The 17105-nt window shown below is 46.7% G+C and overlaps 1 protein-coding gene across 1 annotated transcript; it reads right to left on the reverse strand.

Annotated features, from left to right (window-relative positions):
- Nucleotides 1-63: 63 nt before the first annotated feature.
- LOC139163551 (waprin-Phi1-like) lies at nucleotides 64-15419 on the reverse strand. The gene is made up of 4 exons (XM_070744386.1): nucleotides 15248-15419; nucleotides 14850-15008; nucleotides 5471-5623; nucleotides 64-216 (listed from the first exon to the last, which is right to left on the reverse strand). The coding sequence occupies exons 1-3, from the start codon at nucleotides 15348-15350 to the stop codon at nucleotides 5472-5474; spliced, it is 414 nt and encodes a 137-aa protein (XP_070600487.1). The 5' UTR covers nucleotides 15351-15419; the 3' UTR covers nucleotides 64-216; nucleotide 5471.
- Nucleotides 15420-17105: the final 1686 nt, after the last annotated feature.

Genomic DNA, 17105 nt, shown 5'->3' on the forward strand with positions numbered 1-17105 from the left:
GCATAGGTCAACAAGGGAGGAGAAACCCACAAAGGGGCCAAAGGAGACACCTGAGACCGAGAGTGAAGCTGGAAGCAAAGCTTTATTGCAGAGAAAAAAGAATGAAGCCAAGGTGCGTTTTGAGGGGAGGGTCTCCAGGGTGGTCCAGGACAGAAGAAGGCTCTTCGGGTCAACTTGGAAAAGCGAAGCTCCCAAGCAGCCTCCACTCAGAGGGTCCTGTGAAAAGAAAGAGAGACAGGCATGTGGTTTTAGTCCACGACTGTCTTCTACGCGGCCCACAAACTCTAGACCAGGCTTCCCTGCCAAAGGCTGTAATCCAATGAGGACTATCACTAATTAAGAGCCTCGGTGGCACAGTGGTCAGAGTGCAGCACTACAAGCTCTTTCTGCTGGTTGCCAGCTGCCAGCGGTTTGACAGATGGAATCTCAGGAGGCTCCAGGTTGACTCAGCCCTCCGTCCTTCCGAGGTCGGTAAAATGAGGACCCAGATTGTTGGGGGCAAGAGGCTGGCTCTCTGTAAACTTCTTAGAGAGGGCGGTAAAGCACTGTGAAATGATATACAGTATGTCTAAATGTGAAGGAAGGAAGGAAGGAAGGAAGGAAGGAAGGAAGGAAGGAAGGGAATGAGAATGAGAAGAGGATGAGAAGGAAGGAATGAAAGGACGGAAGGAGGGAGAGAGGGAGGATAGGAGCCTCGGTGGCACAGTAGTTAGAGTGCAGTGCTGAAGGCTACTTCTGCTGCTCGCCGGCTGCCAGCCGTTTGACCGATGGAATCTCAGGAGGCTCAGCCTCCCATTCTTCCAAGGTGGGTAAAATGAGGACTAGTACTTCATTTCTATCTCCAGTAAGGGAGCACCCACAACCAGTGTTCCCTCTAATTCTTTGGGGGGGTGGGCGGAAAAGTATAGTGTCTGAGCGGCAGTCCCTTCGGAACTGGGCGGCACAGAATAAACAAATAAACAAATAAACAAATAAACAAATAAACAAATAAACAAATAAACAAATAAACAAATAAACAAATAAACAAATAAACAAATAAACAAATAAACAAATAAACAAATAAACAAATAAACAAATAAACAAATAAACAAATAAACAAATAAACAAATAAACAAATAAACAAATAAACAAATAAAAAATAAAAAATAAAAAATAAACAAATAAACAAATAAACAAATAAACAAATAAACAAATAAACAAATAAACAAATAAACAAATAAACAAATAAACAAATAAACAAATAAACAAATAAACAAATAAACAAATAAACAAATAAACAAATAAACAAATAAACAAATAAACAAATAAACAAATAAACAAATAAACAAATAAACAAATAAACAAATAAACAAATAAACAAATAAACAAATAAACAAATAAACAAATAAACAAATAAACAAATAAACAAATAAACAAACAAACAAACAAACAAACAAACAAACAAACAAATAAAAAACCCACCCTGTTTTGCCTCAGAGAATTTCAAAATAAAATACTGTCCTGTGTGTCCATAACAGTGAGCACATTATAGGGCAACTCTATCAATATCAAAATGCCACTTAAATAGTTGAGCTAGTTTCCATCTAGATTTTGATTTTCTTTCTCTCTTCCTTACTCCCATTCTTTTTCTTGCTCTTTTCCTTCCTCTCTTTTTTCTATCTGTTTCTCTCTCTTCCTCTCTTCCTCTCTCTCTCCTTCCCTCTCACTCTTTCCCTCTCGGCTTCTGGGCAGGTTTGGAAAACTCTGAGTTGATGCTGATTTTTAAGTGAGCGATTGCTCACTGCTCAGCTTAGAGGGAACTATGCCCACAACCTCTGGTGGCAAGCCGTTCCACTGGTTAATTGTCCTCACTGTTGCGATGTTTCTCCTTAATTCCAGGTTGCTTCGTCTCCCTTGTCAGTTTCCATCCATTGTTTCTTATCCTGCCTTCTGGTGCTTTGGAGCGGCAACCAAAAAAGCCAATGCAATCCTCTATAAAGCCCTAGTTAGACGTCATCCAAGGTGGTGCCGTGGATATTGCCTATCTGGACTTCAGCAAAGCCTTTGATACGGTTCCACATAAAGAGCTAATAGATAAATTAGTGAAGATTGAACTAAATCCCTGGATAGTTCAATGGATTTGCAGCTGGCTGAAGCGTAGACATCAGAGAGTTATTGTTAATGGCGAGTATTCTGAGCAGAGTCAGGTTACAAGCGGTGTGCCACAAGGGTCTGTTCTGGGTCCTATTTTTTTTAATATGTTTGTGAGTGACATAGGGGAAGGTTTGGTAGGGAAGGTTTGCCTATTTGCCAATGACTCTAAAGTGTGCAATAGGGTTGATATTCCTGGAGGCATCTGTAATATGGCAAATGATTTAGCTTTACTAGATAAATGGTCAAAGCAATAGAAACTGCAGTTTAATGTTTCCAAATGTAAAATAATGCACTTGGGGAAAAGGAATCCTCAATCTGAGTATTGCATTGGCAGTTCTGTGCTAGCAAAAACTTCAGAAGAGAAGGATTTAGGGGTCGTGATTTCTGACAGTCTCAAAATGGGTGAGCAGTGCAGTCAGGTGGTAGGGAAAGCAAGTAGGATGCTTGGCTGCATAGCTAGAGGTATAACAAGCAGGAAGAGGGAGATTGTGATCCCCTTATATAGAGCGCTGGTGAGACCACATTTGGAATACTGTGTTCAGTACTAGAGACCTCACCTACAAAAAGATATTGACAAAATTGAACGGGTCCAAAGACGGGCTACAAGAATGGTGGAAGGTCTTAAGCATAAAACATATCAGGAAAGACTTCATGAACTCAATCTGTATAGTCTGGAGGACAGAAGGAAAAGGGGGGACATGATCGAAACATTTAAATATATTAAAGGGTTAAATAAGGTCCAGGAGGGAAGTGTTTTTAATAGGAAAGTGAACACAAGAACAAGGGGCACAATCTGAGGTTAGTTGGGGGAAAGATCAAAAGCAGCATGAGAAAATATTATTTTACTGAAAGAGTAGTAGATCCTTGGAACAAACTTCCAGCAGACGTGGTTGGTAAATCCACAGTAACTGAATTTAAACATGCCTGGGATAAACATAGATCCATTGTAAGATAAAATACAGGAAATATTATAAGGGCAGACTAGATGGACCATGAGGTCTTCTTCTGCTGTCAATCGTCTATGTTTCTATGTTTCTATGTCACCTAGAGTCCTGGATCCAGTTTTGGTCACAGACATTGAAACTCTAGAGAAAGTGCAGAAGAGAGCAACCAGGATTAATCAGGGGACTGGAGACTAAAACATATGAAGAGAGGTTGCAGGAACTGGGCATGGCCGGTCTGGTGAAGAGAAAGACCAGGGGAGACATGATAGCATCTTCCAATATTTGAGGGGCTGCCCCAGAGAGGAGGGGATGTAGCTATTTTCCAAAGCACCAGAGGGCCAGACAAGGAATAATGGATGGAAGCTGACCAAGGAGAGATTCAACCTGGAAATAAGGAGGGACTTTGTGACGATGAGAGCGATCAACCAGTGGAACAGAAGTCGCCTGTGGAGGTTGTGAGCGATTCAACACTTGAGACTTTCAAGGGGAGATTGGACGGCCATTTGTCTCGGGCGGTGTAGGGTCTCCTGCTTGAGCGGGGGGTTGGACTAGATGACCTACAAGGTCCCTTCCAACAACAACAACAACAACAACAACAACAACAAGTAGTAGTAGTAGTAGTTGACCCCCTCTTCTTTGTGGCAGCTCCTCAAATACTGGAAAACTACTCTCTTGCCCCTCCTAAACTTTCTTTTCTCTAGACCAGTGTTTCCCAACCTTGGCCACTTGAAGATATTTGGACTTCAACTCCCAGAATTCTCCAGCCAACATTCGCTGCCTGGGGAATTCTGGGAGTTGAAGTCCAGATATCTTCAAGTTGCCAAGGTTGGGAAACACTGCTCTAGACTGTCTCCAGTGCAAACAATTTTACTACCGCACTGTGGGTGTGGCTTGTGGGCCATGTGACCAGGAGGGAGTGGCTTGATTATCATCTGACCAGGGGTGGCTTAAAGGTCATGTGACTGGCTTAAAGGTGGTGAATTTGACGTCACTCACATCAAAGGTTTGGGTTAGGGTGCCTGGCCTCTCCTCTCCTCCAATAGACCTGCCCTGTCTATTATTGGACATCCAAACTATACTCTTCAATTCTACGTACGTATGCCATATGTGTACATACATATTACACACAGGGACAAAAATATATACATGATCTACTCTATAAACACACACACACACATGCGCGCAGCTCTTCTAAAATTATACATATTCAACCTCATTTACTGCATTAGGAAAAACATACCCAGAGTACGGAAGGGGGAAAAAAGATTTTTTTCCCCTAGCGGTTCTACATGCCTGACCGGACCCATAGGAGCCCATCACTGACTCTCTCCCTCTTTTCCTGGCCCTCTTTTCCCATGGGGGGCTTGCTCCTGTCTGCCCCCCATCCTGCACTTGGCTGGGGGGGGGGGTCCAGGCTCTGGGTTGGTATCCCTCCGGAGAGCTTGTCTGTAGTGTTGGACGAACCAAACCCGCACAATTTGGGTCTGTACCGAATTTTGTGGTGTTCAGCACGCCGGACCCGAACCTGAATTTTTTTAAAAAATTGTGCTCCGGTTCAGCGTTCGTGCCGAACACCGCGAAAGCCACCGCCCGGCTGTCATCTGCTGAGAAGAGGAGGAGGAGCCGGGCACCGATGACGGTGGAGGAAGGCAAACACCAGGGAGCTGTCGGACGGTCTGGAGGATGGGAGGGAGGCACAAAAGGAGCTGGGGAATCCCTGCCACGAAGAGATTCCGGGGGCGGAGCTTTGACATCACGTATACCGGCAAGTTGCTAAGGATGTCAAGGTGACCATGGATCCATGGAATCCAGTAAGTGAATACCTTGGCGTCCTTAGCAACCTGCTGGTATACGTGACGTCAAAGCTCCGCCCCCGGAATCTCTTCGTGGGATTCCCCAGCTCCTTCAAAGGGAGGTCTTTTCACGTAAAAATAAACATTTTTATTTTTACGAAAAAGGACACCGCAGCAGCGCTGCAAGCCAAGGGCAGTCCTTTCACGTAAAAATAAAATATATTTTTATTTTTACGTGAAAGGACCGCCCTTTGCTTGCAGCGCCACTGCGGTGTCCTTTTTCGTAAAAATAAAAATAAATAAAAATAAAAAATCCATAAAAATAAAAAACGATGGGATTCTGGTGGCGGAGCTTTGGCGTCACGAACCGTTTGGGTTTGGGTTTGGGTTTGGGTTTGGGTTTGGCCGAACTTTGCGTGAAGTTTGTCTGAACTTGCCGAACCCGAACACCGTTGGGTTCGCCCATCACTACTTGTCTGCTCTCTGGCAAGGGGATCAGGTGCACCCCAATAATAATATTAATAATTTATTGGATTTGTATGCCCCCCCTCTCCAAAGACTCGGAAATCCCCTCCCCTGTGTGTCCCATGCCCCACTCACCTCAGAACCTGGGCGTTTCACAAGTCATAAACCCACAGCCATTTCTGCAGCATTTCTTCCCTTCTTGACAGTTTGTGTCCGATTGACACGTGGTCCGGCAAAGGCCCAGAGGCGGGATGGGCACGTCCACATTTGGGCAGGACCCGGGTCTCACTGCAAGGAGAGAAGAGCAAAGCGTAAGCTGGGAAGTCCTGGCTGGGAGGGGACATCACTGAGGGAGCCCCCAAAATCCTGGGCAGGATCTGTTGGTCCCATTGCAGGGAGGCCTTGGCCGCTTGTGGGCACAGCCTGGGGGGTCGGGAGAGGCTGTGTCCAGTGTCTCAAGAGATACACCTAGGTACACCCACGTAACACCAACACTCTGCGAGTTGCACTGGCTGCCAATTGGTCTCTGGTTGCAATTCAAGGCGTTGATTATCACCTATAAAGCACTGCATGACTCAGGGCCAGACTATCTATGGAACCGTCTCCTACCGGACACCTCCCAGAGACCGATTAGATCCCGCAGGGTTGGCCTTCTCTCGGTCCCGTTGACTAAGCAATGCAGGCTGGTGGGCCTGCGGGGAGGGCCTTCTCTGTGGCAGCCCCGGCCCTTTGGAACCAACTACCCCCTGATATCTGTACTGCTCCCACCCTACTGGCCTTCCGAAAGGCTGTGAAGACCTGGCTGGGGGCTATGAGTCTTAACACCTATTCATGGCTGAAATAATATTTTCTCATGTTGCTCTTGATCTTTCCCCCAACTAACCACAGATTGTGTCCCCTTGTTCTTGTGTTCACTTTCCTATTGAAAACACTTCCCTCCTGGACCTTATTTAACCCTTTCACATATTTAAATGTTTCGATCGTATCCCCCCTTTTCCTCCTGTCCTCCAGACTCTACAGATGGAGTTCATGAAGTCTTTCCTGATCGGTTTTATGCAGGTGGGACCACCCTCTTGGGAGGGAACCTTGGGCTGACTCCTGCCAGCCCTTTGGCAATGCCCCCCTCCTGCTCTAAAGCCCCCTCCCCCATCTGTCACCTTTTTGCAGATGGACAGGTGGCTTCGTGGCTGCTTCCTCAGCTAAGGCAGAAAGGGGAATGCCTTCCTCTCTTCTCTACCTCTCTGTGGCCGATGTGAGTCCTCTGCGCCAGAATAAGAAGCCCAAACCTGGGAGGTTTTCTTCCTGGGCAATTTCCTAGAACCGTTATCACCACAGGGCAGTGTTCCCTCTAATTTTTTTTTGGGGGGGGAGGGCGGAAAAGTATAGTGTCTGAGCGGCAGTCCCTTTGGGACTGGGCGGCACAGAAATAATAAACAAACAAACAAACAAACAAACAAACAAACAAACAAACATAAAAAAACCCACCCTGTTTTGCCTCAGAGAATTTCAAAATAAAATACTGTCCTGTGTGTCTATAAGAGTGAGCTCATAATAGGGCAACTCTATCAATATCAAAATGCCACTTAAATAGTTGAGCTAGTTTCAAACTGGATTTTGATTTTCTTTCCCTCTTCCTTACTCCCATTCTTTTTCTTTCTCTTTTCCTTCCTCTCTTTTTTCTATCTGTTTCTCTCTCTTCCTCTCTTCCTCTCTCTCTCCTTCCCTCTCGGCTTCTGGGCAGGTTTGGAAAACTCTGAGTTGATGGTGATTTTTAAGTGACCGATTGCTCACTGCTCAGCTTAGAGGGAACTGTGACCACAGGTGGTACTCAGAGCCATATCGGAGGGCCTGCAAGACTTTGCCCTGTATCAGCTCCTGCACTCATGGGAAAGGCCATTCCATCCTAGGGAGACTTCAGGGAAGCTTCTCTGAAGCCTGTATGCCCCCCAAAAAACCCAACATCAATGGACAAACCGGGAGTTCAGAAAAATGCACCTCTGGTTTGCCGTTATGCTGTTCATGGAAACCCCGGAGTGCAAAAAACAGCACAATGGGCAAAGCAGACGTGTGTTTTTCCAACTCCCGGTTTGCCCATTGAGGGATTTTTCCCCCATCTACCAGGCTCCAGAAAGGCCTGTTTGCATGTGCAGTGGTGGGGGGCAGAACAGGGGGAGGGAAGGGGTGTGGGCACGCACACACATGCTAGCACCATATCCACCCCCATCCCAGTTAAAAGCGGTGTTCCCCAAGGTAGTGTACTGGGACCAACACTCTTCATTCTCTACATCAATGACCTTTGCGATTACATCACAAGCAACTGTGTCCTCTTTGCTGATGATGTAAAACTCTTCAATACCACTGATAACACAACTCCTCTCCCAAAAGACCTGAACTCTGTTTCTGAGTGGTCTAACACATGGCGACTCCAAATCTCAACTAGCAAATGCTCTGTCCTTCACATTGGGAAGAAGAATCTGAACTCCAAATACGAACTGAATAATCAAATTATCACAGATAATCCCCACTCGGTTAAAGACCTTGGTATACTAATAACAAAAGATTTAAGTGCCAAAGCCCACTGCAACAACATAGCCAAGAAGGCTTCAAGAGTTGTAAACCTAATCCTACATAGCTTCTGCTCTGGCAATCTCACACTGCTTACCAGAGCTTACAAAACTTTCGCCAGACCCATCCTCGAATACAGCTCATCAGTTTGGAACCCATATCGCATCTCAGACATTAACACCCTTGAAAATGTGCAAAGATACTTCACCAGAAGAGCCCTTCACTCCTCCACTTGAAACAGAATTCCCTACGAGACTAGACTTACAATCCTGGGTCTTGAAAGCGTAGAACTAAGACGCCTTAAACATGATCTAAGTATTGCCCACAAGATCATATGCTGCAATGTCCTGCCTGTCGGCGACTACTTCAGCTTCAACCACAACAATACAAGAACACACAACAAATTTAAACTTAATATTAACCGCTCCAAACTTGACTGTAGAAAATATGACTTCAGTAACTGAGTTGTCGAAGCGTGGAACTCATTACCGGACTCCATAGTGTCATCCCCAAATCCCCAACACTTTACCCTTAGATTATCTACAGTTGACCTCTCCAGATTCCTAAGAGGTCAGTAAGGGGCGAGTACAAGTGCACTAGAGGGCCTTCCGTCCCCTGTCCTATTGCTCTCCTATATCTCCTATACCTTTCTTCTATTCCTCTATCTCTTCTTCTACTCTTCATTGATATGTTCTATTACTATATCTTCTCTTCTATTCTTTCTTAGATATATTTTACTATGAGCATCTCCTCTGTAACCTTCATCGTGTATTTTACTATATGTATATATATATATATATACAAAATATATATATATATGTACAAAACTCATTCCACTTCATAGAAATCATAAAGGAACAAAACCTACAACCCAGTGACCTTCTCGTAAGCTTTGATGTCATATCTCTCTTCACCCAAGTGCCTATCAAAGAAGCCCTGACAGCCATCCAAAACAAATACAACCCCCCGAAGCACATCTTAGATCTGACCAACCATTGCCTGATGAATACATACTTCATCCACAATGGACAAAGATACAAACAGATAGAAGGAGCCCCCATGGGATCACCCCTGTCCCCCGTCATCGCAAACTTATACATGGAATATTTTGAAACCAATGCCTTGGACAAATCTGAATACAAACCCAAACTCTGGCTTAGATATGTAGATGACACCTTCGTAATTTGGCCACATGGGAAAGAAAAACTGGACAGCTTTCTCACACATCTCAACAGCCTACACCCCAAAATACAATTCACCATGGAAATAGAAACCAACAACAAACTTCCCTTCCTGGATGTCCTAATCTACAAAAAACCCGATGGCTCCCTAGGACACACCGTCTACCAGAAGAAGACACACACCAACCGCTACTTGAACGCAAAATCCCACCACCACCCCGCACAGATCAATTCCGTAGCCAAGACCCTCATTTCCAGAACCCAACGCCTAGCCGACAAAGACCACCTGGAACCTGAATTACACAGTCTCACAAATGTATTAATTTCCAATGGATTCCAAAGAGAGGCAATCAACAACTTAATCCAAAAAGAGACACCCCCCAAGAACCAAGACACAGAACAGGACAATGGCATCGCCCTCCTCCCTTACATCAAGGGCACCACAGATAAAATCAGTAAAATTCTCCGCAGACACAACATAAAGACAGCCTTTGGTACAGATAAAAAAATAGCCAACATCCTAAGAAACCCAAAAGACAATATCCAACTTGAAAACCAGGGAGTTTATCAAATACCATGTAAAATCTGCCCAGCCACATATATTGGACAAACAAACAGGAGAGTTAATGCACGTGTTGCAGAACATAAGAATGCATTAAAGAAAAAAGAAAAAACCTCCTCCCTTTTCCAACACTTCAAAACCACAGGACATGAAATTGATTTTGACAGTACCAAATTAATTTCCAAAACAGAACACTACAGCAAAAGAATAATCATGGAAGCGATCGAGATAGAAAAACATCCCCAAAATATGAACAAGCGGGATGATACCTCTCGCTTACCAGACATCTGGAAACCAGCCCTCAAACATATCCCAGCCACAGAAACCAGACTCAGGACACACATTGTAAAGCAATCAAGCAGCCTACAAGTTCTAACTACACAGGACATCACGCCTAATCTACAACCATTAACTAACCAGCATACCTCAGCTACATCAACGACCCCAATTGTTACCCCTCTGACTCACCAGGAAGTTTCTACACAGCAGGCAATTACTGAGCCATCAAACCACACCCAGCCACCAGTATTTATAGAAGGAATGCAGCTCAGGTCTCGCAGTCTTCGCCTGAGAAAAAGGACAGAAACACCAGCCTGAAGATGATGAGTGAGACCTCATCGAAACGTCGCCAGAAATTTCCAAATCCTACACGGGAAGAAACCCGAATATACCAAGACCGTCATATATATATATATATATATATATATATATATATATATATATATATATATATATATATATATATACCCACTAAAACCCTCATTGTATATTGTACAAAATAAATAAATAAAATAAATAATAAATAGCACACACACACACACCTTTTGGCACGCGAAGTAAAGAAGGTTGGCCATCACTGTCCCAGAAGGACTCAAAGGACTTCTGCTGTGCCTGGAAGAGGAGCACAGCCTATGCCAGTTTAGACCAGTGTTTCGCAACCTTGGCCACTTGAAGATATCTGGACTTCAACTCCCAGAATTCCGCAGCCAGCGTTTGCTGGCTGGGGTATTCTGGGAGTTGAAGTCCAGATATTCGCTGGCTGGGGTATTCTGGGAGTTGAAGTCCAGATATCTTCAAGTTAGGGGGGGACATGATCGAAACATTTAAATATGTTAAAGGGTTAAATAAGGTCCAGGAGGGAAGTATTTTTAATAGGAAAGTGAACACAAGAACAAGGGGACACAATCTGAGGTTAGTTGGGGGAAAGACCAGAAGCAACATGAGAAAATATGATTTGACTGAAAGAGGAGTAGATGCTTGGAACAAACTTCCAGCAGACGTGGTTGGTCAATCCCCAGTGACTGAATTGAAACCTGCCTGGGATAAACATATATCCATCCTAAGAAAAAATACAGGAAATAGTATATGGGCAGACTAGATGGACCAGGAGGCCTTTTTCTGCAGTCAGTCTTCTAGGTTTCTATGTTTCTAAGTTGCCATGGTTGGGAAACACTGGTTTAGACCACTCTCCCCACCCCAGTCTCGGCACTGCCCTCCCCCTGCCAGCCATGTTCCCCGCTCCCCCTTGTTCTTCCCATGGTAGCAATGCAGGTGAAACCAGACTGAGGCCGGAAGAACCTGCCCAGGAGAAAAGCCACAAATCTGGAGACAATCCAGAAGCTCAGCTTGACTCAGCTGGGGAAGGAGGGCGGCAGGAGGGGCTTCCCGGCCAGGAGAATTCTTCCTGCGGTGCCAGGGAAAGCACACCACGTCCCCGGAAGAGCCTCACAAATTCTGCAAAGAAGGGAGAGTTCGCCCCATTGCAGCAGAGCCTCCAAGACTCAGCGTCTTGCCCCCAGCAATCTGGGTCCTCATTTGACCCACCAAGGAAGGAAGGAAGGAAGGAAGGAAGGAAGGAAGGAAGGAAGGAAGGAAGGAAGGAAGGAAGGAAGGAAGGAATAGCAATAGCATGTAGACTTATATACCACTTCCTGGAGAGAGAATGAGAGAGACTTGATCAATGGGGCCTCTCCAACAAAATGAAATAAATTTAAATGTACTTGCTCGAAGTTACATTGGGGCTGAATGGGGCTTAGAGCAACAACCCTCCCAACTCTCGCACACCCTCGCTTTGTGACGCATTGCTTAGTGATGGACAGTCCAGACCCAATTCCCGTTGTATGTTAAGGATGATCTATAACTAAATAATTAAATAACAACAATTAACCAATAAAGCACTGATGATGTTACCTCGTTTGTGTAAAGAAACTTCTGCAAGAAAAAAAGCCAAGCTTAGAAAACACCAAGGTCCCCACAGTTCTTTCCTCCTCCTCCTCCTCCACCTCCTCCTCCTCCTCCCTCCTCCCCCTCCCTCCTCCTCCTCTCCCCAAACTCTCCTCCATTCTGATACTGATGATGTTCCCTACTTGGATCATGAAACGTCTAGAAAAGAAACCACCACAAACTGTTTCACTTCCTACCATCAAAGTAACGCTATAGGCAATTAGACACAAGAACAGTTTATCCTCCAAACGCCATCACTCTGCTAAACAAATCATTCCCTCAACACTGTGAAACTATTCACTACGGCTGTTAATCTTCTCATCGTATCCATCACCCATCTCCTCCCACCAATGACTCCACAACTGTAACTTTGTGGTTTGTATCCTTACAATTTTTATTGATATTGTCTCCTGATTGCTTATTTGTACCCTATGACCCTATCATTATGTGGTGTACCTTATGATTCTTTCTTTTTATGTCCACTGAGAGCATCTGCACCAAAGACAAATTCCTTGTGTGTCCAATCACACTTGGCCCATAAAGAATTATATTCTATTCTATTCCAAGCTCAGGGAGCACCAAGGACTCCTCATAACAACAGATAAAGCAAGGTTAGTTATTGAAAGCCTAACAACAACAATCACAACAACAGAGTTGGAAGGGACCTTGGAGGTCTTCTAGTCCAACCCCCTGCTTAGGCAAGAAACCCTACACCACTTCAGACAGATGGTTATCCAACCACTTCTTAAAAATGTCCAGTGTTGGAGCATTCACAACTTCTGGTGGCAAGCTGTTCCACCGATTAATTGTTCTGACTGTCAGGAAATTTCTCCTTAGTTCTAAGTTGTTTCAGTCCTTGTTTAGTTTCCACCCATTGCTTCTTGTTCTACCCTCAGGTGCTTTGGTGAATAGACTCACTCCCTCTTCTTTGTAGCAACCCCTGAGATATTGGAAGGCTGCTCTCATGTCTCCCCTGGTCCTTCTTTTCATTAAACTAGCCATGCCCAGTTCCTGCAACCGTTCTTCATATGTTTCAGCCTCTATTTATCCCCTAATCCTCTTTGTTGCTCTTCTCTGAACTCTTTCCAGAGTCTCAACATCCTTTCTGCATCGTGGTGACCAAAACCGAATGCCGTATTCCAAGTGTGGCCTCACCAAGGCCTCATAAAGTGGTATTAACCCTTCGCATGATCTTGATTCTCTCCCTCTGTTGATGCAGCCGAGAACTGTGTTGGCTTTTTTGGCAGCTGCTGCACACGGCTGGCTCCTATTTCAATGGTCATCCACTGGGACTCCAAGGTCCCTCTCACAGTTACTACATAGAAATTATCAATATAGTAGCTTCCTCCCTCCCTTTTTATTGAATGCCAGTTCTGCCCCCCACAAGGAGTCCTGCCCTAGAGAATGTCCCCTCCCACACCTCAAATGCAAATGCCCATCAAGGAGAAATCTTCACCCCTCTTGACCCTCAAATCTCTGTTTCAAGGAGAAGATCTTTAAGGGAGGCAGTTGGTCCCTTTGGATCCTCTGTTTCTTGCGACCCCAATTCAGAGCCAGCTGCTAAGGAGAAGCGCCAGGAACCCCCTCCCCACCAGCAGACGGCTACCCCCATGGACCTTCCAGTTGGCCAATTTTTGGACAAGGGCTTCGGGAGCAGGCACTGCTCAGAAGACCTTGGAGATCGACCGATTCAAGAGATCGACAGCTCCCGGACTCCGTGATAGCAGCCAGCAAACGCAGCATCTTGGAAGGTGGCATCTAAGGGCAGAAATACCAAGAGGAGAAAGAGTCCCATGAGCCACAGCATCCGCACAGGGGCTGCCCATGGGGGCTAAATGGGGTAAACAAGCTTCCTAGGTTTGCATGATCTGGATGCAAAAGGGATGTTGAGACTCTGGAAAGAGTGCAGAGAAGAGACACAAAGATGTTTAAGGGACTGGAGGCTAAAACATACGAAGAGCGGTTGCAGAAACTGGACATGGCTGGTTTAATGAAAAGAAGGACAGGGGGGACACGATAGCAGCCTTCCGATATCTCAGGGGTTGCCACAAAGAAGAAGGAGTCAAGCTATTCTCCAAAGCACCTGAGGGTAGAACAAGAAGCAATGGGTGTGAACTAAACTAAGATGTGGTACATTGCTCAACAGTAGCAACTGGGAGAGGGATCTTGGAGTCCTAGTAGAGAACCATTTGAATAGGAGCCAGCCGTGTGCAGCAGCTGCCAAAAAAGCCAACACAGTTCTCGGCTGCATCAACAGAGGGAGAGAGTCAAGATCACATGAAGGGTTCATGCCACTTTCTAAGGCCTTGGTGAGGCCACACTTAGAATACGGCATTCAATTTTGGTTGTCTCGATGCAAACAGGATGTTGAGACTCTAGAAAAAGTGCAGAGAAGAGCGACAAAGAGGATTAGTGCACTGGAGGCTAAAACATACGAAGAACAGTTGCAGGAACTGGGCATGGATAGTTTAGTGAAAAGAAGGACCAGGGGAGACAGGAGAGCAGGAGTCAAGCTATTCTCCAAAGCACCTGAGGGTAGAACAAGAAGCAATGGGTGGAAACTAAACAAGGAGAGAAGCAACTTAGAACTAAGGAGAAATTTCCTGACAGTTAAAACAATTAATCAGTGGAACAGCTTGCCACTAGAAGTTGTGGATACTCCAACGCTGGAAGTTTTTAAGAAGAGGTTGGATAACCACCGGTCTGAAGTGGTGTAGGGTTTCCTGCCTGAGCAGTGGGCTGGACTAGAAGACCTCCAAGGCCCCTTCCAACTCTGTTACTGTCATAAAGCCAGGCTCCACTTCCTTCCCAGATCACCTCCCTGCAATCCCGTCTGTGAAGTTTGTCAGTTCCAAGCGAGCGACTCTTAACGCTTTTGCACAAACTCCAGCCAATTGCCAGCCTGTGGTCCAGCCTTTTGCGCAAAGGTCCGGTTTAGTAAAACTCTAGTTGACCAGCTGAAGAACCGTCCGCTTGTGAATACCGTCTGGGACTTGGCAGGACGTCCCGCACCCGGCCCGGCGGCAGCACTTCTTGTTCTCCTCGCAGCCGGCATCAGACTGGCATTCCTCCGTGCAGTTCCCGCCGGGCACCTCCACCTCCGCCTCCACCTGGGGACAGGTGCCGGCTTTCTCTGCGGCCGCTAGAAAAAGGCCCCGGGGAGAGAGGTTGGAGCTGTGAGCGCCACCTGGAGGCTGGTGGGCCTTTGCCCCCTCCCGCTGCTGCCCCCCAGAGGGCCCCAGAAGAAGGGCTGGAGTGGGGGAGGGCCCTCTGTCCCCATCCATCCGCCTTTCATGCCCTGGGGGGAGTGCGGAGAGTGGAGAAGGAGGCCTCCCCCTTCTTTCTCCTGGGGGGCCGGGCAAGGCCAGCCCTCCCACCCACCTGTGGTGTTCTGTCCGGCCAGAGCGCAGGTCGTGAAGAGGCCCACTAGGGAGAAGAGGAGGAGGAGGAGGAGGGGGCAGCAGCTGCCTCTCCCGGGCGTCATGGTGGTGTCCGGTGCCTGGAGGGAGCTTGTGGGATCTGGCCAAGCTTTAAGCTCTCCCGGGTGTGGCTGGCAGGAGGGAGGGGAGGGGAGGGAGGGAAGACGGGCACCTGAGCGAGCAAGTGGCTCTTGCGCAACAACAAGGAAGCCCGTCCTCCCCCCCCCAACCCTTGCAAAGCAGGAAGCTGCCTGCTCAGTCGGAAGGCTGGAACTGACCAGCCCACCAGCCAGGAGGTGCCAGGTGAGTTCGCTCCACCTGCCGGGCATCTTGGGTCTTGGGCTCCTCAGCCTGCAGCCTTCTGGCATGGCCCTTGCTCAGCCTGGGGGGGGGAGGGGGTCTTTCCAGGGGAGAAGCAAGAGGTCAGTCAGGGCCTGGGATGGTCCTGACGCAATGAAACCGGGCAGACCTTTCAGCCACAACACACCTCCAAAGAGTGTCTCCTCTTGATTACTGCAATGCGCTCTATATGGGGCTACCCTTGAAGAGTGTTCGGAGACTGCAAATGGTGCAGAATGCAGCCGCGAGAGCTGTCCAGGGGCCACCTCCATACACCCACACAACACCTACACTCCACAAGCTGCCCTGGCTTCCTATTAGTCTTCGGGCACAATTCAGGGCTTTGGTTATGACCTATAAAGCCCCACTTGCCTTAGGACCAGGCTATTTATGGGACCAAAAAGAGCTCACAGAATTGGCCTCCTCCAGGTCCCATCGACTAAGCAATGCAGGTTGGCAGGGAAGGGCCCTCTCTGTGGCTGCCCCGGCTCTTTGGAATCATCTCCCCCCCCCCGACATCCATACTGCTCCCACTATTGCTGGCAGGTCTGGGGGCCATGAATTGTACATCTATCATGGCCAAATTGTGTGAATGGTGTGAATGTAGGTTGGTTGGATTGTTAAACTGTGGGTTTTAATTGGGGTTTTATGGTTTCATAGTTTTAGGCTTTTATATTTGACTTCTTTTATTGTATCGTATTTGTATTTTTATGTCATCGTAAACCGCCCTGAGTCTTTCGGGATTGGGTGGCATAGAAGTCGAAATGAATGAATGAATGAATGGATGGATGAGTTGGGATGGACGGCTGTTGGCAGTGGACACTGCTGGCTTCTTAGTAATGAGCTCTTGGATGGAGCATCTCATAGAGGCTGGTGAGATAGCAGGAAAAAGTGGACCCAGAGAATGAAAGGCTGCTCTTGGTGTCCACACACGGGGGGAAAGGGCTCAAAGGGTCAGTGAGATATTGGGGTGCGGCTAAGCATTGGAAAGATGTATCTATGGACCTCTGATTTACAGCACAGGCTCAAATGAAGACTTTTGGTGGTAAACACGTCGTGCCAGAACCCAATCTTGATATTCTCTGGTTCAGCCAGGAGACCACAGAAGGTTTTTCCGGATGGCTTGGAATGGCCGTGGAATGATCTTCCTACACAACAGACTCCAGGAGAAGGAGGATGCTGGGTTCATCTTTGCTGGTGGACACTCCAGAAGCCTCTGGAGATACAACAAGGAGGCCAGGAAGGAGGATGGCTCAGTGCAGGGAAGGAGCTTTCAGCTGGATCCATACCATAAATGGATTTATTTATTTATTAGAGTTGGAAGTGACCTTGTAGGTGATCTAGTCCAACCCCCTGCTCAAGCAGGTGACCCTATACAAGTGATGGCGAACCTATGGCATGGGTGCCAGAGGTGACACACGGAGCCCTATCTGCTGGCACGTGAGCCATTGCCCTAGCTCAGCTCCAACGTGCATGGGTGT

This window comes from Erythrolamprus reginae, chromosome 3, assembly GCF_031021105.1.
Source record: "Erythrolamprus reginae isolate rEryReg1 chromosome 3, rEryReg1.hap1, whole genome shotgun sequence".
In the NCBI taxonomy this organism is placed as follows: Eukaryota; Metazoa; Chordata; class Lepidosauria; order Squamata; family Dipsadidae; genus Erythrolamprus; species Erythrolamprus reginae.

Bases quoted from the DNA above. Each gene is read 5' to 3' on its own strand.
- LOC139163551 (XM_070744386.1), bottom strand. From the start codon at position 15,350: ATGACGCCCGGGAGAGGCAGCTGCTGCCCCCTCCTCCTCCTCCTCCTC. The intron at 15,009-15,247 runs GTGGGTGGGAGG...GCCTTTTTCTAG, and splicing joins GGCCGGACAGAACACCACAG to CGGCCGCAGAGAAAGCCGGC. The intron at 5,624-14,849 runs GTATTCACAAGC...CTCTCCTTGCAG, and splicing joins GTCCTGCCAAGTCCCAGACG to TGAGACCCGGGTCCTGCCCA.